Source organism: Vipera ursinii, assembly GCF_947247035.1.
Source record: "Vipera ursinii genome assembly, chromosome: 4".
Lineage (NCBI taxonomy): Eukaryota > Metazoa > Chordata > Lepidosauria > Squamata > Viperidae > Vipera > Vipera ursinii.
In genome coordinates, this window is record NC_139514.1 from 66,024,275 (window position 1) to 66,045,981 (window position 21,707).

Sequence of the window (21,707 nt, forward strand, 5' to 3'; positions counted from 1 at the left end):
ACAATAGGGGGCACTTATCACGTAACTTTGAATAAGTGTTAAGTGAACAATCATAATTTAGGGATTACCTGTATTTCATTTACTGACACATTTCAGAAGTCTTTGTAACATTAAAAACCTATTTGCAGTTCTAATAAAATATAAACCTAAAATTTGCTTTTATGAATTTCAAAACATAACTTTAGCTACTAATCTAGATTTTCTAATTAGTTCATGTGAAATATGTATGACAATTATTGCATACATATTTTTTGTGAATTCACTTCTGAAGAACAAAAGATCAGGATATTAAGATGTACAGTATATTTAACTGGTATCATTTTATTGATGCAATACTGCTCAATACTATCGACATTTTCATTATTAGACTGTTTGGGATACCAATTTTGGTGACTATACTTCCTTTCTGCACCCTCCATATCACATAATAATTAATCTTCTTTCCTGGTACAATTCTGGGTCATGGTGGCTAATGAAAACCAAATTGGACATAATAGGCTAGTGACTAGTCAGTTTAGTGAATATGCTGGAGGTTAAACTCGTATCTACACTAAGAAATGCAGTTATATGCCTTGTATATAAGATGCAATCAATAATTAATAGGAGCTTGCAATGCAAAACAAACTTTACTGAAGATTTCAGGGAGAAGGAACTTATATAGGACTGTAAAAAAATTCAGGGCTTTACTAGTACTAGATGATTTATAGCAGAAAAACAAGGATTCACTCGTTTGATGTGAAACAACTGAAATGTTTTCCTACTTATCTAGATAAAGCTTATTTAGACCTCCGAGATTAGATACACATCTGTACTAATATTTACTAATCCTTAAAGTACAGAAAGCATTGAATACATTGGTAAACCTATCCTCAAAACCATTAATCTGTTTTTAGATGTGTTCCCAGATTTTTTTGATATGAGATTATCGAGATGTACTTGAATGTATTTTCAAATTAGTTTGTTGAATGATGAATCTGATTATTCTTGGTATATACCAAGAACTAAACTAATTCAGTTTATTTGATTTTAGAGGGCCTCCTCCATTAATTCCTGCACCATTAACCACAGTATTTTTGTACCACTCAATTTTAACTTTATCTCAAGGTATAATTTTACAATAGCGCTGGTCCTTTCTGGAGAGATAATTTCAGAAGGCAGTGATTCAAGATCTTGGTTCAGACTTTTATTTGAGTTTCTCATGCTACTAATGTATACGTGAAGCCATGTCATTTGGTCCAGTAACTATGGTGGTGTTAGCGTTAGCTTGAAGGTTATCAAACAAACACGAGAGTTTTAGTAGTATATAATTAACTGAAAATACTAAGCTGTTTTTAAAATGTTCTTTCTGCACACAGTCTTTATAAGAAACCAAGCTGTTTCATTTTGTATAATGAAGTCTTTGATGTTCTGAAAATAAATTAATTTAGTTATGTAAAAAGTGTTTAAGATTACCCATTTGAACCTAATGAATATTACACAACAGAAGAGTCAGGAAATTACAAAGCTGTATAGCATGAGGACAGAATAACTGTTTATATTAATGGCATATCCAAACTTAGGTTTAAAGCCAACAATAAAATTTCTAATGAATAGGTTTACAGGATTGAAACACTCTCATTCATTCTGTCTTCTAATTGGTCAGTTCAGCTAAGTAATTTACTAAGACAGAAACTAGTATAGTTTGTAGAATAATATTTATTGTCAGGGAAATGCTCTTGGCTAAAATGTTTCAGAAAGGAAAGTTTAGTTACAGTGCCACTAATCTGAAACTGTTCCGCCAATTGTGATCAGCATGGCTTTTTAATACCGTAACTGAAGCATTGATCCCAAGCCATTGCAACCCGTTATTAATGAGGTTAGTAATTGCATAGATAATGAGGTTAGTAATTGCATAATCAGCCCAAATATTTTGCCTTTTTTGACATGAAATTAGGAAAGTGTGATTCCATCCCTTACCACTTCAATGAAAGAGCTGAAATGTATATTCAGCAAGCTTTCTTTCTTTCTTTCTTTCTAAATAAATAAGTAGAAATAATCATGGGAGGGGAGCATTGCTATTAGGAAGAAAAATTGTTACTACTATCAAACAATGTAAAACTTACAGCAGAGACTTAAAAAATTAGAAGAGTTGCATTCTACTAAGAAAATGCATAAGAAACATGGCATTAATTTCATTTACTCTTTCTCTAGATTCATACAAGAGAAATTTAGCTTAACTATTTAATTAAAACTGTAATCATTTCCTTAATATATCTAACAATTTGCAGACACAATGCTTATTTAGCTAAATAAAAAGGTTTAGCTATACTTTATAAAAGCATTTATATAAAATCTAGTGAAGACAATGACATTAACAATATACTGTACAGTATTTCTAAAGACATTATTACCATTGAAATCTGATTTGTGGAAGTGAATTCAATACTGAAATTAATGTTATCTTTTTTGTTCATGTTTGTCAACCATGTAAATTATGTAAACAGAATCTGGATAATTCCTTTCATTTTAAAAGTGCTAACAATATTGTGAGATTTGAAGCCAGCTATATCAGCTCCTCATAAACCTACAAACTTTAGAAAGATGTCCTCTCTTTAGCACACAAAGATTGATACTTGAGCAAGTTGTTTTATCCATTTTAGGCACCTATCAAATACTAAGTGGCCTTCCTCACTTTCCATCTTTTTTAATTTTATTCTAATTTAAATTTTTCATTTTATTCTAGTCTCAAATACTTTTGCATTTTGTGAAGCCTCACAATAACTTACATCTACTTGGCAAGTATAATTTAACATTCAGCAATTCATTTCATAACCAAACATTGGTTTCCAATGCTTTCCTTTACTATAAAACAGAAGCACCTTGTTATGAAACAGATAGGATGGAACTGACCTTAACTAACCACACATAAAGCAATATAATAAATATTAAATATTAACATCTTTAGAAAACATTTGAAACATGAAAGCAGTTTTTAAAATGAAAAATGGAAACATTTTAAAAAGTGAAATGAAAAAAAATGTTTTAAAAAGTTAAACCCTCGTTATATTCAACCACATATCATTTTAGGTAAAATTATGAAATTCAAATCATGTCATTTAATTTCTAAAACAATGTTCATCATTAAAAGCTGCTAGCTGAACAAGCTTAAGTACTTCAAAACGCATTAAATTTTATTGATATTCTGAAATCACTGGTCATGAAAGCAAGTATTAGAAAGAAGAAAAAGCAAATTTATCACTCTTGATAGCTACTAATATGTTAGTCACTTCCACAGTTTCCCACTTTATGTTTGTCTCTACGTGCGCATGTTTATGCCTTTCCATCAGGCCAAGTCTACAGTTTTCTTATTTGGAAATGATTTGCCATTGTCTTCTTCCTAGAGGTGACAAAAAGTGACTCTTCCAGTCATCCAGCTGGCTTCATGACCAAGGCAGGACAACCCAATGGTTTCTAGCCTGGTACCTTGAGCCACTAATTTAATATTTGCTACTACGGTTACAAAGCAGCCAGATACAAATTAGTGGTATTCAATGGGGCCTACACATTATGATCAAATATACATTTCGGCTCTTTCATTGAAGTAGTAAGGGATGGAATCACATTTTCCTAATTTCATGTCAAAAAAGGCAAAATATTTGGGCTGATTATCTATGCAATTACCACCCTCATTAATAAGGGTTGCAATGGCCTGGGATCCATGTTTCAGTTATTAAAAAGCCATGCTGATCACAATTGGTGGAACAGTTTCTGGTAGATGTAATAAAACAAAAACAGGAAAAAAATGGAATTAATGGGAAAAGTTTGAGAGATTCAAAACAAAGAAAGCTGACTGTTACAGATGTTAAATGAAAGAGTATGCCACTAGAAGAAGTGGAGGAATGTCAGCTGGGATAAAAGTTAAAACAGGACAGTTGCTGAAAGTGAGGTGGTAGCTGCTCAGCTGTTGCTTTACAAGTGGAGTGAAATGACAGCCTGGCTTCTCAAGCTACAAGTGCATCAATAGTATGACTGACTTCAAAGGAAAACAAGTGGCATATTCAACGGTAGCAAACTAAATCATTCCATGTAAAGTTCTAATGGATGCCATACAGATTGTCACTTATTGCAAAATATTCCATGAGTTCATAGGAACATGCCTAGAGAAATTAATCCCCACAGAACTCCTTTATGTTGACACTAAGCACCTGCCTCCAAGATCTGTGATGGCACTCAGCTTCCAATCCAGTGCTGTCCCCACAATATTCCAGAACATTTGATTTCAGTTTGTCACAACCATGTCAGTTGTGGTTTCAGGTTCATGCTGAGACTGGATTCACTGTTCCCCAACAGGGCGACATGATGACATGCTGCCATTTCAGACGCTCTCCTCAAGAGGCACTGCTGTCTCCTGGCACCTGGTCTCTATTATCTCCCTTGTAGTCCTCCTCCACCACCCCACCCCAAGGATTGTTTTACCCTTCTGCAATGTGGTTCTGCCTACTGGCTTTACGGATTGGCCGTTCCACCATGGCTTACATCGCCCCATCAATTGTAAGACCCTTCACAAATATTCCCACGATCATTTCTTCCCTGTGTTTAGAACGCAACAACGCATTTTTCCATCCCATTGTTTCCGAACGATCTTTTGCAGGATTCGATTATGCCTTCGTGAAAAGTTTTAATAATCCAACCAATTTAACTGCTGGATCGCTGCCTAAGAAGGCGCGCCAACGGCGGAGAATTGGGGAGGGGCGACCCCTCGAGTAAAATAAGAGACATAAGAAAAAAAATGCAGAAACCTTAAACCTTGGATGAAATAAAAACTTAGCGACCACCACCCACCCTGCCTTCTGAATAGAGCAATCTGAATGCGCGAAAGCAGCTCGGGAGGGTTCCGCTCATCTTCCCGCGACGACAGTGACGAAGCCTATCTGTCGGGGGCGCCCAAAGGAACGGAGGGACCCTAACTAGGCAAAATCAAATGCAATGCACTTCGTCCAGAGCAGAGCGCTCGGTTCCACTCTGCCTTCTGCCTATCATCTAACGCTGAGAAAGCCCGCGAGGAGTTGCTCCGCACGCTGCAACCCGTTTTGTTATCCGAGGTTCAACTCTCTCACGACCGAATAATACCAAACACGTAACAGGCATGGGGAGGAAAAATAACAATTAGAAGCCGAAAACTAGTAGCAGGAAACAATAACCACAAGCCACTCTCTCAGCAACAGGCGAAACCCCGCCGTCCAGGCTCTCTCTTTTACCTTTCATCCAATCCACCACTTGATTCGGCGTCCATTTACTAACAGGTTCCATAATGAGCGCCATGGGGGAGGGGGGGACTTTAAGAGAAGCGCTTCTTCTCAGGGGCCACGGAAAAGACGAGGGAAGCGAGGCAGAATCCGGGTGGCCTCGAAAGGCGGTGGGCGTTGAGTGCAGCTCCCGGCGTTTACACGACGAAGCCGCGTTTGTGTGAGGCGCCTCGAAACAGCTGCCTTCTCCTCCTTTTTCTCCAGGCTCCCCTTCTCTGCTTGCCTCCGTGGGCGCGCGGCGCGTGTGGATGAGTGTGTGCCTCTAGAGCTTTCCGTTCCTGTTGATGTTTCAGCGGGAGCCGGAGAAAGCGGCTGCTGCACGCTCCGCCGCCTACAGCCTTCCGCGCCCCCACCCACGACCTGCAGCGCCAGGATGCTGGAAACGGGTCCTGGTGCTGCTCCGACCGCTGCTGTGGGAGCTGAAAGGCTCGCGAGGCTTAGCCACCCCGCGGCGCAGCCCGCCGCTCGCGCCGGCCTCTCTTCGCGCCTTTTTCTCCCTGCACCGAGCTGTTAGCTTTCCCTCCGGAGCTGCACGCTTGTCGCACGTTCTCTGCCCACCCCTCTCCACATTCCCCCACCTTTCCCCCACCGGCGGAAATGACGAGATTGGAGCCGAAAATATCTGAAGCCAAGCGGCCCCCCTTGTGCTCCCCCTTGGGGAGCGGGTCGCCCGTGTGATTTGCGAGCGGCAGCCTTTCAGTGGAAGAGAGGCATGGCTTTAAAAAAAAAAAAAGCGCTCCTCTCCCACCGCCGCGGCGAGAAAGCAGCCCTGCCCTCGCCTCCTTGCCCGTACGTGGGGAGGGGAGAGTGGGAAGGATCCCCGACTGAGCAAAAGCCTCCGATCAAAAGCTGTTCAGAAGCGGTGGCGGTAGGTATAGCACCTGTTTCGTTACATCTGACGGAGCGTGGCGCCGACTTACCCCCGGCTTTTCCTGACTTTGCTGCTCTTCTGGAGAGAGAGAGAGAAGGAGGGGATCGGCGGGTTGTGGATTGTGGTCTTTTAAAATTTGTCACTGAGAATGCGGTGTATGTGTGTTTGTGTTTTTTTACATATATTTATAGCTAGTCTAGAGAAACGGGACTTGAAAGAGTCGACTATTTTTCCATGCTGAGCAAGGCTTAAACAACAAATGCTGTCTTTTAAATGGTTCTGATGCGAGGAGCCATATCTTTCGCCATTACTGAGGATTCCCTTTCAGGAGACTAGTGGCTCTCAAGGCAGACCCTGTTGCTAAAATTCAACAGTAGATGTTCCCATTGGTGCTATGTGGAATCGCCAAATACTTGAAAGTCTGCAGATTTCATTACATGCTAAAGTCCTGATTGTAAGTGCATGAGCACTTGATGTTAATCTCAGAGAAAGTAACTTCCAAAAGTGATTTCACAGGATCAAAGGTGGAGGGGAAAGATGCCGCATGAAAGAGGTGGAACAAGGATGAAATCTTGAAGAATGCAGTCTTAATTATCTGCCATAAACATGCAAAAAAAAAGTTTGGGATGAATAAAGATGAAATACTACATTGTCTTACAAGGAATGTATTTGTTCAGTGGAGGAGAAAGGGGTGAGTGAAGAAAAAGACCAGAAGGGGAAAAATAATTGAGGAAAAGAGAACAGCACATATAGGATCATAATACTTAAAGAGCTTCAGATTATTATACCGAGATTTATATTGAAAAACAAGTTTATCTGAATACTTCATGGTGCATGCTCATTCCTTCCCTGTATACAACTTATAGCTTTTTAAAGACTCCTCTATCAAGTAGCATCAAGATGGGTTCCTCTGTCAAGCTAGAGATGTAATCCTGGGCTTAATCATTACCTTTCATTATCATTGTTTAGAATCAGGTTTTCCAAAAGCCAGAATATTAAATATGATAGTCACAAAACAGCTGATGTCTCTTGTGATTAAAACTGCAATTTTTCACATAGTAAACACAGCAGTGCTTAGTTCTGAGTAAACAAGCAGAGGGTTCAGCTTCACATCCTATTGAAGCAATGGAATTTAAAACTGCACCATTTTAAATTGATTGAAACATAGTCTATATGTACTTGTATATGAATGCTAGTGAATGTTATGTTTTTCTATTATATAAGTTTATCTTACAATAAACAAATGTTCCAGAGCTGTGTGTCAGAGATTTGCTTTGAACCCAGGAATATCTATTATTCTGTTTTAACTCAAAATCTGCATACCAATTTCCCTTAAGTTGGCATACTTTAGAGTTTGCTATCAAATTTTATGCCCAATGTTTGCAGTTGTGTTTGTCTTTTCCCATGTAGACTATTGGAATTCTGTTTCTCAAAATCTAATTTCACATGTCAGCATCAATTCACACTTCATGATTTGAACTGGATTTGGACTGATTCAAACCTCAAACTGATTGTGGTATAGCAATCTGAATGTTGGACAAAGACCTAGAATCAAAACTATATTTAGCCAGGAACATTTTATTGAAACTTTAAAGGTGTCAGTAATGTACCCCAGATTCATCTACTTTACAGAGTTACCTTAAAGGTAAAATATATAGGAGTATCTCAAGACAATATGTTCATATTTAAAAAGTAGGAAGAGCATTGAAACACTAATGAGCGAATTAGTGAAACATTATACTGAGTTTATTCCTAGTATCAAGGTGTCAGAATCTGCTTCTAACTTTATGTTTAAGAATAAATATAGTGTTTGGAACTAACTGAAATATTTTTTAAAAACATGTATGAACTTTTTGGAGAATACCACTTTGCAAAATTGGAAGGCCAAATGTTTGCATGACCACCATGTATCAAACATGCTCATTCTCACATAGAAAGGAAGAAAAAATATTAAAGTATCAGATATAATTTGACATTTTTGAATACATAAATTTTAGTTAATTCTTAAAACTATTCAGTATATAGCTTTTTTTATAAATGTGCACAACAAACTGAACCATATTTAATGAATTATTATTTTGCACACTATTGTGCAGAAAATCTGAATGCTTGTATAGGACTTAAAATAGCTGATGACAAGTGGCTGTTACATTTCTGCTAGGAATCTTTCTTTGAGCTTTCCAAAGGAGCTGAGACCCCTGCCTATAAGCCACAAGAGCAAAGAAGGGAAATCAGATCGAGAAACAATTAAACAATTAAAAGGCATACCCAGAGAATACCATGATTTAGCGGAGGTATTCAGCGAAAAGGGCTCAGATAAGCTCCCTGACCGGCCCACAGACTATGCCATTGAAATTGTCCCCTGGGCCAAGCTGCCAAATTCCAAGATATACTCCATGATTCTTAGAGAACTAGGTGAGCTGCGGCAATTTATGGATAAAAACGTGGCCTGGGGTTTCATACAGCCAGCACGACCCCAGGTAGCAGCCCCAGTATTGTTTTGGGAAAAGGAGGAGGGGTCTCTTCATCTCTGCATGGACTATAAGGATCTTAATGCCATGATTCTGGACTTATGAGTGGCATATTATTGGGCTAGGATCAAAGAGGGAGACGAGTGGAAAACAGCCTTTAATTGCCCCTTAGGCTGTTTTCAATTTAAAGTACCGGTACTCCCTTTTGGATTACAAGGGCCCCTGCCGTGTTTATGCAGCTGATAAATGATGTGCTCATGAGCACCTATACAAAGGGGTTTTGTTGTACTTAATTTACACCAAAACTAAAGCTGAGCACAGGGAATTGCCCAGAGCGGTTTTAAATAAACTCCACGTAGCCATGCTACACACTAAACTCTCAAAGTGCAAATTCCACAAAGAAAAAATTGACTAGGCTACCGGATCTCACACAAGGGGGTGGAAATGGATCCAGAGAAAGTGCATGCCATGTTAGAATGGGAGCCCCCACGCACCCGAAAACAACTGCAGAGTTTCCTGGGCTTCGCCAACTTCTATAGACAGTTCATCCCCTCATTCTCACAAATTTCCCTGCCTATCACAAATTTGCTGAAACCTAAGGGAATGGGGGACAAGTCAAAATGTGGCCAGCCACTAAAATGGACCATGGAATGTCAAGCTTTTTTCTGCGGAACCGGTACTGAGACACCCATCCCCAGAGAAACCCTTTTACCATTCAAGCCAAAGCAAGTGATGTAGCCATGGGGGCGGTTCTGCTCCAAGAGAATGAAGAGGGCTGATTACAGCCTTGCGCTCATATCTTGAAAAAACTGAGACAGAACAATGCTAGGTGGTATGGGAGAACGAGGCTTATGCTATAAGATTGGCCCTCCTCACATGAAGGCATTTCATAGAAGGGAATAAAATCCCTTTCCAGGTTTGGACTGACTACAAAAATCTGGAAGCACCGAAGACTCCAAGGAAGTTGTCCTCTAAGCAGGCTAGGTGGGCACAACACTTCCAGCATTTCAATTTTACCCTCTGCTATTTACCTGGAGGAAAAACTTTCTGGCGGATGCCTTGTCGAGACTGTCACAATACAATAGTGTTAAAACCAAAGTGATTAAATCCATGCTCCCAGAACCGCAGTTAGCAGCATCAGCAGCCATGAGAGCACAGGCAAAAAACTCCCTCACTAGACACCACAACCGCTTTGGAGTTTAAACAAGCCCTAGAAAAAGACGGCTGGTTCTTCAGTCACAAAAACCTTTATTCCGTGAGGAAAGGACTGGCATGGATAGGGGGAAAATTATACGTCCCTGCTAGCAAGACTGAAAACTATGCAAATTTGCCACGATTCGAAGGTGACGGGGCACTTTGGTTTTGTGAAAACCTTACATCTACTAAAGAGACAACTTTGGTGGCCTTCCATTAAGAAGGATGTGGAGAACTATGTGAGGTAGCAAAAAGAAGGCAAAGAAAAACGCCTGGCCTTTTGCAACCAGTTGCGAGCCCTTCAACACTCTGGAGAGAGATTCCATGGATTTCATTGTGGAGTTGCCTGAAAGCACAGGAAATACAGTTATTTGGGTAGTGACTGACCTGTTTTCCAAACAGGCCCATTTCATCCCTTGTCAGAAAATCCCAACAGCCAAGGTCCTAACAAAACTGTTCCTGCACCACTTCTACTACCTACGTGGGGTGCCACTATGTATAATTTCAGACAAAGGGATCCAATTCACCTCTAAGTTCTGGAGGGCATTTTTGGATCTTTTGGGTACTGACCAGGACCTGAGCTCTAGTCATTTTCCTCAAATGAATGGGGGAACAGAACAAACTTGGTTCTGGAGCAGTATCCGTGGTGCTTCATCAACTATAATTGACAATTGGACTGACCTGTTACCATTTGCTGAAGTTGCATATAACAATGCTGTACACTCCAGCACTGGGTATACCCCTGTCCACGTAGCCACAGCACAGATATTCAATCCCATGCCTGAATTACCCAATAATGAACCCACCATCCCTTTCCTTAAGGAATGGATCAAGCAGCTGCAAAATATCTGGCCGGTGGTTAGGAAAGCACTTGATGAAGCCAGAGCAGCGTATAAAGCTCAGGCAGATAAAAAGAGTATGCAACCTAAGCCGTTCCAAGTAGGGGGCCAAGTGTACCTGTCCACTTGATTCTTGCAGTCCATACAACCATCAAAGAAACTGGGCCTGAAATATGTGGGACTATTTCCCATTAAACGCATTATAAACCCTGTTACAGTAGAACTGGAACTCCCAAAAACCCTAAGACAAATCCACCCGGTGTTCCGCTCTATGTCAGTGCTATGACAAACTGAACTGAAGCCATTATTCATTTTGTCTTCCTTGCCACATTTTAGTTTAGAGATTTTAGATGAAGGAGGGGGAGGGGGGATGTTAAGTTTCTCAGCCATAACAATACTTCTGTGTGAGAATCAAGGTCAGTCCTGATAAGAGTTTTGGCGGGCTGAATAGCTGGGAGGAGAGCCCACATTTTGAAATAATTGGTGAATATGATTTATGACAGCAATTTGGGGTGGGAATTGCAACTTGTTACTTTGTAGCCTGAGAGGGGGGTGATTTTAGTCTTGGGTACACCTTTGTATGTGCCAATATCTTGTTTCCTAAATAAAATGTTCTTTAAGGAAGAAATCCTTGCCTTGAAGTTCTTTTAAATGGTGTCATCTATCAGAACCATGACAGTGTAGCCTATTAAAGCCCAAAATAACCTCACCTTTAAGGCCAGCAGCTTCCCCAGCGCCAGTGCATTTTAATGGTAGAGGGGGAACAAGATTTTGAAATTAAAGAAGTCTTAGACTCCCACAAGCACCATGGAGTAACCCAATATTTGGTGGCCTGGAAAGACCTTTTTGCTTCCCAAAACAAATGGGTTCACAAAAAACATGTGAGAGCCCCCAGGTTGCTTAAATGGGCAAGCCGGACTAACTGTAAACTCATTTGTCTTTTTTCTCTCCCATTTTATTATTTTCTGTGTTCTGACACTATTCCTTCTTTAAAGCCGGGGGGGCAGCATGTCAGATTCCTCCATATCCTTTTCAGGGCTCTGCCACTCTGGGAGGAGGAGGGGTTTGCTTGCTTGGGAGGGGGTTAGCGGATGTATTTTATGTATTTCTTTTGCTTTGTTCTATCCATACTTGATGAATCCTCCTGGGTGTGAAGAAGGGGGAGAAATGTGCCTGGGGCCATCTGCCTTATGTCCAAGCCTGGTAGAGATGATGCATCACGGAACCGTCCCTTATCGCTCCGGTTCCCATAACAACTTCACACCTGTGGATTGGCTGGAAATGAACTGGACAGTTGGGCATTGGGGAGGGGTTTGCAAAGGGTAGTTTTAACATACTGCTTTGCACGGGAATTCTTTTTTTTTTCTGTATAAGTTTTATTGATTTTTTAATATTTACATATACATGTATTTGTGAAGCAATATGGTGGTTGGGTAGTCAAAATAACAGATAACAAGTTGTAAATAGTTCAGGTTGCATCAACAGGGATTCCCTCTGATTCCCTTAGTTATCACATAGTCAAAATAATCAAGTTAATGCACTTCTAGTTGTAACCTAGTCAATTAACAAAATTTTCAATATATTTTCACTAATACATATCAATATCCTGTTTTTAATTTTTTATCTAATTGCAATAGAATATTCTAGATTAGCCTATAATATACAAAAGAAAGCTTAATTTTTGGGTAACCCACAATTCCCTATTTCAGGGTTTTTCAACCTTTTCACCCATTGTATCACTTTCAGGATAAGGCAATGTCCGAGTACCACCAGTCGCCCAGCAAGGTGTCAAAAACTTGACGAAAAAACAAAAAGGAAAAAATGATAAAGTACAAGTAGTCCTCGACTTACAACAATTCGCTTAGTGACTGTTTGAAGTTACGATGGCACTGAAAAAAGTGACTTATGACCATTTTTCACACTTATGACTGTTGCAGCATCCCCAGGGCCATGTGATTTACATTCGGATGCTTGGCAAGTGATTCATACTTATGACGGTCACAGTGTCCCAGGGTCATGTGATCACCTTTTGCAACTTTTTGACAAACGAAGTCAATGGCCGGGGTGGGCAGCTCATCACTCAGGTTGCAGGGTGCCTGTGTGGGGGGAATCCATGGGTCTCTGGTGGAGGGTGGTGGGACTGGGGTGGGTGCCCTCCTTCCTCCCTCTCTCCCATTGTCCCTTCCTTCCTTCCCTCCCTCTCTCCCACTGTCCCTACCTTTCTTCTTTCCTTCCTTCCTTTTTTCTTCTTCTTTTAACTTGATCGTATTTGAAGTTCTTTTTATTCCTCCACCAACCTCAGTTCATTCTCAGCAGTACACAATTCTGGGCTTCTTCTTTTGTCACCTTTTTGTTTTTCCAGTTCTTCCCCAAGATTTTTGGGTCGCTTCTTCTCTTCTTTTCTCCTCCATTCTCCGAGCAATTGTGCTTTCAACCAGTCCAACTTCCCCACCCCACCCTGTCTCTTTTCCCCATTATTTCCTCTTGCTACCAGGCACTTTTGGTTTAGAAAAAAACACTTTCTGAAGTCCAAGATAGGGAGGTATCAGACACAGTCATGCTTCCATTGCAGTTGCCCTTAAAGTCCCGAAATTGGGCTTATTTTGCTTCCATAAAGATCGTTCTTTCCCACATGGGCTTTGGCTGCCTCAGAAGGCATGAGGGGCCTTGCTCCTTATGGGAGACACGCAGAGGGAGGCCAGAAATCCACCCTCAGATGGCAGCGGCGGGGTGGGGGCAGAGCCTGGGGCTGGGCGGGTGGTGCCCAATGGCCTCCTCAGGGATGTGGCCATTGGAAAAGGATGGTGGTGGCCACACAGAAGACAGGTGTGGCGCTGAGGCGACAGATGGAGTGTGGTCAGGGAGGACGTGGCATCTCAGCCTCGCTTCAGAGGGGACTCGCTACCCACCCGCCCACCTCTATGGCTCCTTCCCCGGGCGCTTCACGTCTAGCTTTATGGCAGGCCTGCAAAGGGCGATGAGAGACGAGCAGGCCATGTATGTCTTGGACAGGGCTGCACTTCTCCCAGGGGGCAGGCGCCTGGCGCAGGGCCAATCAGGAGCCCTGTGAGGGAGCAAGCACTGGGAGCCATAGTTGAAGGCTGAAACGCCTTCAGCTGTAACTGCTCACACATCTTTGTGTGTCTGTGTGAGCAGGGATCAGTGCTTCTTCTGGGCTCAGCAGACACGCCGGGATCAGCACCGAGTTCCAGCTGGAGCCTGGCGCTGATCCTGGTGCTTCCACTGAGCCCTCAGAGCCCCAAAGAAGCAATGATCAGCTGCAAAGTGGCTGTCAAGCCCTGTGGGAGAGTGAGCCAGCAGAGGCCGGGGCCAGTTGCCACCTTCCCTTGTGCATCCTCTCGCCGGCCGACGTCAGCGGAGGCGGGGGCTGGTTCCAGGGGGTCACCGGCTGATAGGTGACGCAGTGACGGGGGAATGGCAACTGTGGGGAGGGAGAATCCCCATGGGATGTGGAGTGCAGGGAGGTGGCTTGGTGCAGCGCAGGATATGGTGGCTGGCTAGGGCCTGACCTGCTGGGGGGGGGAAACAGGCCTCTGTACTGCCACTTATGTTGTTACCAGATGCTGGCTTGTGGGCTGGGGGTGGGGCTTCATCTCTATGCAGCTATGACCTTCCATGGAGGTCGGGCTGCCACCTCGCTCCCAGCCTCTTCACCGGCCAGAGCTGCTGCCGGGAGACTAGAGCTCATCAGCAGAGGTCAGGGCCAGCCCTATGGAGTCGCCAGCTGATTGATGCATACAGCCGGCCCGACCTCTGCAGAAGGACTCCAGTCCAAGGAGAGCTCCTGACGGGTCAACACAGCAAGGCAGGTGCATGGGCGTGATGTGGGGTGGGGGGGAAGAAGGCGACACCACGTACCACCAACCCAGTGGTCGCGTACCACCAGTGGTACGCATACCACCGGTTGAAAAGCCGTGCCCTATTTCAATAAAGAATAATTCTCTTGTCTACCAAAACTTACATGTTCATTACAAAACATTCTTATGTTTTACCATTAAAGTCTAGTTTTCATCTTAACAAATCACCAATTATTAGAAAGATATTTTTTGTCTTAACCGTTCAACAATTATTAAAATACTATCTTTTATATATAAAATTCTAGATTCTATAATATAGTTCAAAAGTAACAATATATTCTAAAAGTCGTCTTAACCATACATCAATTGTTAAAATACTATCTTTTGATATATCATTCCAAATTATCTTGTATATATTTATTGGGGGTTTTTAACAGAACATAAATCATTCAGTAATTTCAGTATGTTGTCTGGGTACCATTTATAAGACAATCTTTAACAATTGATTTCTATAATCTAAATTCCATATGTTAATTTTAATTGATTTCCCCTTTCCCCAAAGTATCTTTATTTGCAAACATTAGATTAAAACAATTCTCATTATTTTGATAAACAACAATTAAGTATATAGTTTTTCCAATATTCCTATTTGTCATCTTAGTTGCCTTATTGTAAATCCTGTTACTGTGCTTATTTCAGTTTATTTCTCCCCCCAAATTCTAAATATTCTTACTAGTGACAGTTTTCTCAACAATTAATTACATTTACATTGGTGGATTTAATTCTGTTTTTTCCATATAAGCCCTCTCATACTTTTGTATTTCTTAATCAATAGGTAAAAAAGTAGAAAGAGAAAAGAAAAGAGGAGAGACAAAAAAGAGGAGAAAAAGAAAAGAAAAAAAGACCAAAACACTGAAATACAAAAATAACATACTACTTAAAATATGTATCCCTCCTAATTTAATATATATTTATTCCCTCAATTTCTTATTCTTTTTAACCATAGCTGAGAATATATTTAATCTATTTAAACTTTAAGCATTCAATAGATCTAATCATCTAATCCTTTAACTCTAATTCAAAACACATTTTTATGCTTTTGTTATCGTCACATTTAAATAACTAAAACTTCTGCGATTGCAGGGAAGTCCTCCTCGCAGTAATCGCCCCTCCAGGGTGATTTTTGACCTTTTCAGGGTCCTCCAAAAAAGAAAGAACGGACAGCAGGAAGCGGACTGTTCCTGCGCTTCCAGAAGCGCCACGCACGCAAACCGGAAGTGGGAATTCTTTAGATCTTGTCTGTCTGATTTCACTGTTTCTCAAGTTCCTGTTTGAAACTATGTTGGTTTCAAGAGTTCTGCTTTCTTGAGAGCACTAGCGGAGGCAAGAACTTACATTAGGCAAGATCTGCAAAGTGGTCAAACTGGAGAGGCATCCGCCCCTACCCTGGGGATCATGCACAGCATGTCATTTTATGACAGCGAGCTGGATGAGTCCGAGTTCTGGGAAGAGTCCACAACCAAGACTCATCCAGAAGAGTGTCCCTCTGAATGGAAGGAGGAGACAGCAGCCATGGAAGAATCCATGAGACAGAGGTGGTCGGTTGGCATGGGAAGAGAGGATTTGGGACAGAAGAGCCCAACATCTGTTTTCTTAAACCACAGTAGTTAAACTTAGGCCCCTTCTTCATAGCCATGTTAACAGACATAACTTCAGTCCTTGAGTTGACAGAAAAACAGGCCATCATAAATTGTGCTGTCTCAACAGTCAAGTGAAATCCTATCCTAATCTAAAGACAGTTGAAGACAATCACTTTTGTAAAGAATTTCATTTTAATTCCTTCATCAGACTTTCAACTTTACATGTGGAAGATCATGTTAGCAGCCATACAGAATTATGTACTGTATATTATAAGGAATCCCTCAAATTCTGCCAGCTTTTGCAGAATCTCCAAAAATTGAATCTGGCCTATCTGCAAAGTTATTTTGAAACTGGCTGCTTGGAAAGAACTAGTAAACTAATTGCAATTATATTATATTAGGTCACATGTTACTATGTATTTCTTCACCTCGTTCTTAGTATTCCTTTGCCTTCTAAGCATTTTTATGGATATATTGGCATTTTTATTGCTTCTCTGAGGGCCCATGAAAAGTGATTGGAGAGGGGAAAGTAATTTGCTTAGCCCTAGCTAATGCCATTTTCTCCTTCAATCCCATCTTTGAACTTCAGAGTGCTCTACATTTCTACCACTTCACTAAGAGTTCACTTCGCTTTAACATCAATTCCCAATGGAAAGCCAAAAAGGTCACTGAATACCCAGATATAGGAAGACATATAAATGACCCCACAAAAAAGCTACCAGGGTGTAAACTACTACATCAGCAATGGATAATCCTAAATAGGATTTGCACCTCACACAGCGTCTGCTGGGACTCTATATAAATGGGGCATTGTATTCTCTCTTCAGTGTGACTGCAGGATCCCACATCAAACTGTAAATCACAATATGACTGGCTTAAGATGAGGGCATATACCAGTTCAATATCTGATTTTTTAAAATATAAAAGACGTGTTTCAATGGTTAGATGGCCTAGATGTTGGTATTTGAACATAGATCTTTTTAACATTTAAGGTAATCCCCGAGTTACAAACATTCCCTTAAGTGATCTTCAAAGTTATGCAATAAGTGCCCCCTAGTGTTTACGAAAAAGTCCTGAAATTATTAATGTTGCCACAGTATGGCGGTCATTCACCTTTACAAATGACTGCAGAGGCACTGCAACATTCACCCTGGCTATTCCCTCCTCCCCACCCCCGGGTCTCCTTAGGCAATAGGCCTGTGGATACTCACCTTCCAAAGATCTAGACAGTATTTGCTTTCTTGGCTGTTTCGCTGCTCCAGGCCTTCGATGCATTCACAGAGAATGGAGGCCTACAGTACGTCAAGAGCACGTGTGAGACCTCTTGCTACTGATCTGGCATGATCTCACAGTAATTTGGCCTCTGTTCTCTGCAAACGGAGGCCTGGACGAGATCTGTGGCAAAAAACTTTGCAAATGAAGGTAAGGGCTGAAACATTGAAGCCTTCCCTCCATTTGCAAAGCCTTTTGCCATCTTTGCAAAAAGACTCTGCTGCTGAGAATGGAGCCCTGGGTTGATGTGTGCATCACCCCCAGCCTCCATTTTGCCAGCAGAGGCCTTTAAAAAAGGCCCCTGCCACCAAGAACGGACCTCCAGAGCCACGTGGCCTCCATCCCTGACCTCCGTTCTGGGTGGCAGAAGCCTGGAGGAGACCTCCAATGCCCAGAACGGACCTCTGGAGCCATGTGGCCGCCGCCCAAACCTCCATTCTAGGTGGAAGAGGCCTGGAGGAGGCCTCCGATGCCCAGAACAGACCTCGAGCCATGTGGCCGCTTCCCCCAATCTCTGTTCTGGGTGGCAGAGGCCTGGAGGAGGCTTCTGGTGCCCAGAACAAGCCTCTGGAGCCATGCGGCTGCTGTTCCCAACCTCCGTTCTGGGTGTTGAAGCCTCTGTCACCCAGAATGGAGGTTGGGGATGGCAGCCATGTGGCTCCAGAGGTCTGTTCTTGGTGGCTGATTCCTCCTCCAGGCCTCTGCTGCCCAGAACGGAGGTTGGCCATGGCCATGTGATTCTGGAGGTCCATCCAGAATAAACACTTCAGCCAGAGGCCGAAAATTTCTGGAGGCCATGATCTCATGCTCAGGCACCCATCCGCTTTTGCAGAGAATGGGTGCCTGACTTCCTGTGAGATCAGGGCATCCAAAAGCTTTTAGCCTCTGGCCGAAAAGTGTATACACACCAACAGGAGGCTTGAAGCAATGTGATTTCATTGCCCCAAACCTCACTTTGGCGTGCAAATGTTTTCTGTGCCATGCCTGGAAGCCTTTGGAGGAGACTTACCAAAGTTGCCCATCACTCCAGAAATGGCCGGTAGCCTGGTGAGTCAGAGAAGGCAAGCAGGGTGCTTCTCCAGCTCTCCTTCTGCTCTTACACGGAGCAGACAAAGAAACAGGCTGGAGAGGAGACAGATCTTCACAAGGTAAGTGACCCAGTGTGGTAGGATGGGTGGGAAAGCAATTGTGGGGACCCCAGGGGAGGGAGAATGAGGTATTTCAGTTTGTCAGAGGAGGCCTTGGGTGGTCTGAAGCAGGTGGCCTGTTCCATCACTAGGCCTTCCCATGGCCTTCCCCACCCTCATGTTTACTTAATGAACCGCACATTCAGCCACACATTAGATCCGAGCTTTTCAACCAGTGGTACGGGTATCACCTGTGGTACATTGGCACCTGGCAGGTGGTATGCGACCATCCTAGAAAAGTGGTAGTGGGGGAGGGGAATGAGCTGAACCGGTGGCAGCACCACACAAGCCTGAGTGAGAAATGGCTGGAGCTGCAGGGCTGTCCAGCGGAAGTGCCAAGATCAGCACCAGGCTCCAGCTGGAGCTCGGCGCTGATCCTGGTGCTTCTGCTGAGCCCAGAAGAAGCGCCAATCAGCTGCAATGTTGCAACATCTCCAGGGTCTTGTGATTTACCTTTAGATCCTTGGCAACTGATTCATATTTATGACAGTCACAGTGTCCCAGGGTTATGTGAAGTGACCAAAACCTGCTGCAACCACCCAGCGGATGGGGGGAATAAAACCCAAACACACCCCACCCCACCCCCGCTACCAATTCTCAACAGAAATGCTCACAACAATGAAAACCTCAGACAGGTGGCTTGGGGGGCACTTTTTTCAGTGCCATTGTAACTTTGAACAGTCACTAAGTGAACTGTTGTAAGTCGAGGACTACCTGTGTTCATCACTTTTTTCCTTTTTTTTTTTTTGACACCTTGCTAGGCGACTGGTGGTACTTGGATGTTGTCATATCTTAAAAGTGGTATAATGGGTGAAAAGGTTGAAAAGCCCTGCATTAGATTACCAAATGCATGGGCGAAAGCAGGGTGTGATCACATTCAAGATACGAGATTCACTCCTACGAATCCTTGGGTTACAAATGGATGGGCAGCCTCTATTACATTCATAACTCGAGGACTACCTGTATATTTTATTGTGTTTTACTAATCTAGGTGAAATGTTAATATATATTGCTAGTCCATGTATGATATGCCATATGCTAAATAAATAAATAAAATAGTTTACTATTTTACTATGGGAACCCATTGTAAATCAGTTTCTTACCTCATTTTTTAACTTAAAATTCTCACTTTGAAGTCCCATGCACAGAGACAAAATTCAACTGGAATTCCTAAATATTTACCAAGTAGTACTAGAAAAACCAATTCAGTCCCAATAGTTGCTAATGTTTGCTCTCTGATGTGGCATTTTCATGAAATTAGAGCATAAAATAGCATGTTACTCCCAAGCATATCTAAATCCTTACATAGAGCTTATTGGGTAGTTATAAATTAGATCTTCCTGCTATATATAGATTTTTGTGGTGGGGATCAAATGAAGTGTAGAAAAATTTTTAAGACACCCCCTCTCCCTTTATTTCCATGCCCCCAGAGAAGGCAAAGGAAAACCATCCACAGAAGCTAAAGCAATCCCTGCCTCCCAGCCAGAATGGCCTCAAGTAACCCCAGTAAGAATAAACTCTGTCAATGGATACACTATATCCATTAGTGAGAAACAAAGCCAGCTAGAAATGTAGCAAGAAGCTGCTTCTGCATTTTATACTGAGTCGGGCTTAATTGACAGGATTAAGTCAGAAAACACAAAGTCATACAGAATTTACATTTCCCACCTTTCCCCAAGGCTAGCCTTGAGCTGACCACCACCCAAGAAATCAAATGAGGACAACTAGAATACAGAAAGGCACACTATTAATCTAATCAAATAACCCCACCAGGCATCTCAATCTCAAAGGTCCAAAAGGATATAAAAATCACTCTACTTGCCATGCCAGGCTGTCAGCTGTCCCAGAACTGATTGCTACATCACTTTGCTTCTGATTCCTAAGTAAATGGAGACCTCTTTTCCTGCAGCCTGCTTCCAAATTCATTGGTTCCTGTGGCCTTCTCCCGGCTTGGAACCGCATTAAATTTTACTTACAACAGAAGGAAGCCCTTTATATGATGCCACGTTGAGTTCACTAAAATGGGATATATATTATAATGATAACAGTAACAACAGGATCCTCATTTCTTATTTTATGTAATTCTGACATATGATGAAAGATTACAGAAACCTGTATCAAAATTTCTCACAAACACAAAAAGATTAAGAATCACCAAGAATTTCAGTGTATTAAAATTTTCACACTACTTTTGTTATTCTGCACTCCTACTATAAATAATTTAAATGTGGAAATATGCTCTCTTGTAGAATATTTATAGATCAAATAAACATGCAAACCTTACTAAAATTTACTTTTTGTAGTAGTCCAGCAAATTTGTGGCATAAGAAACAGCAGAACCTGGATTCTGGCCTAAATATCAGTAGATAACGTTTCCTAGGAGATACTTTAAAAATCAGGCACACACTTAAAGATCTTCTGCATATTAATTCAGGAAAAATGAACCTAACTTTTTCAGAATAAATCCTGAGCAGAAATGCTATATTGCTTATGATACTGACCTAATTATGCACCTTCAAATGTCATAGAATATAGCTTGGATTTTTCCATGTTTATACAAGAAAACCTGGAAGATAATTCTGTATATGGAGCGAAAAAGGAAGTGACATTATTCACTTTAGGTTGCATTACTTTTCCTAACAAGGCTAGAAGTAGAAAATGGTTAGTGGACGATATGACACCATTTTTCTTAAAGCTTTTTATCAAAATTTCAGCACAGTTAGGATAAAATTCTTGCCGCAGGAAAATTTGTAAAAATTATATACATATAATATATATATATATATTAAAAAGGCTATAGAGGAACAAGCTTTGTTAGAGAAGATCAGCATGCATTCTGCAAAGGTAAATCCCACCCCTTCCACATGTTTCCAACCACTACCATCCTGAGCTTTCTTTTGCCAATTGGGCCCACAATATTTGCTGATGTCATCGATCCATCTCGTTTTAGGTCTCTTTCATGGACGCTGTTTATCAAGTGGGATCCATTCTATGACTGTCTTGGTCCACCTGCCATCAGTTCTTCTTGCTATGTGACCAACCCATTTCCATTTCAATTCTTTTACTCTCTTGACGATATCATATACTTTCATTTGTTCTTTAATCCATGTGCAGCTCTTTCTATCTTGTC

At 41.7% G+C, this 21,707-nt stretch overlaps 1 protein-coding gene across 1 annotated transcript in view; it reads right to left on the bottom strand.

Annotated features, from left to right (window-relative positions):
* CNKSR2 (connector enhancer of kinase suppressor of Ras 2) overlaps window positions 1–5,301 on the bottom strand; it is a gene marked incomplete at both ends in the record, with an annotated part of 194,165 nt that extends 188,864 nt beyond the window's left edge. The window contains one exon of the mRNA XM_083362658.1: window positions 5,238–5,301. Within this exon, the coding sequence (XP_083218784.1) occupies window positions 5,238–5,301 (64 nt within the window). The remainder of the gene's footprint in view (window positions 1–5,237) is intronic.
* Between the last annotated feature and the right edge of the window lie 16,406 nt (window positions 5,302–21,707).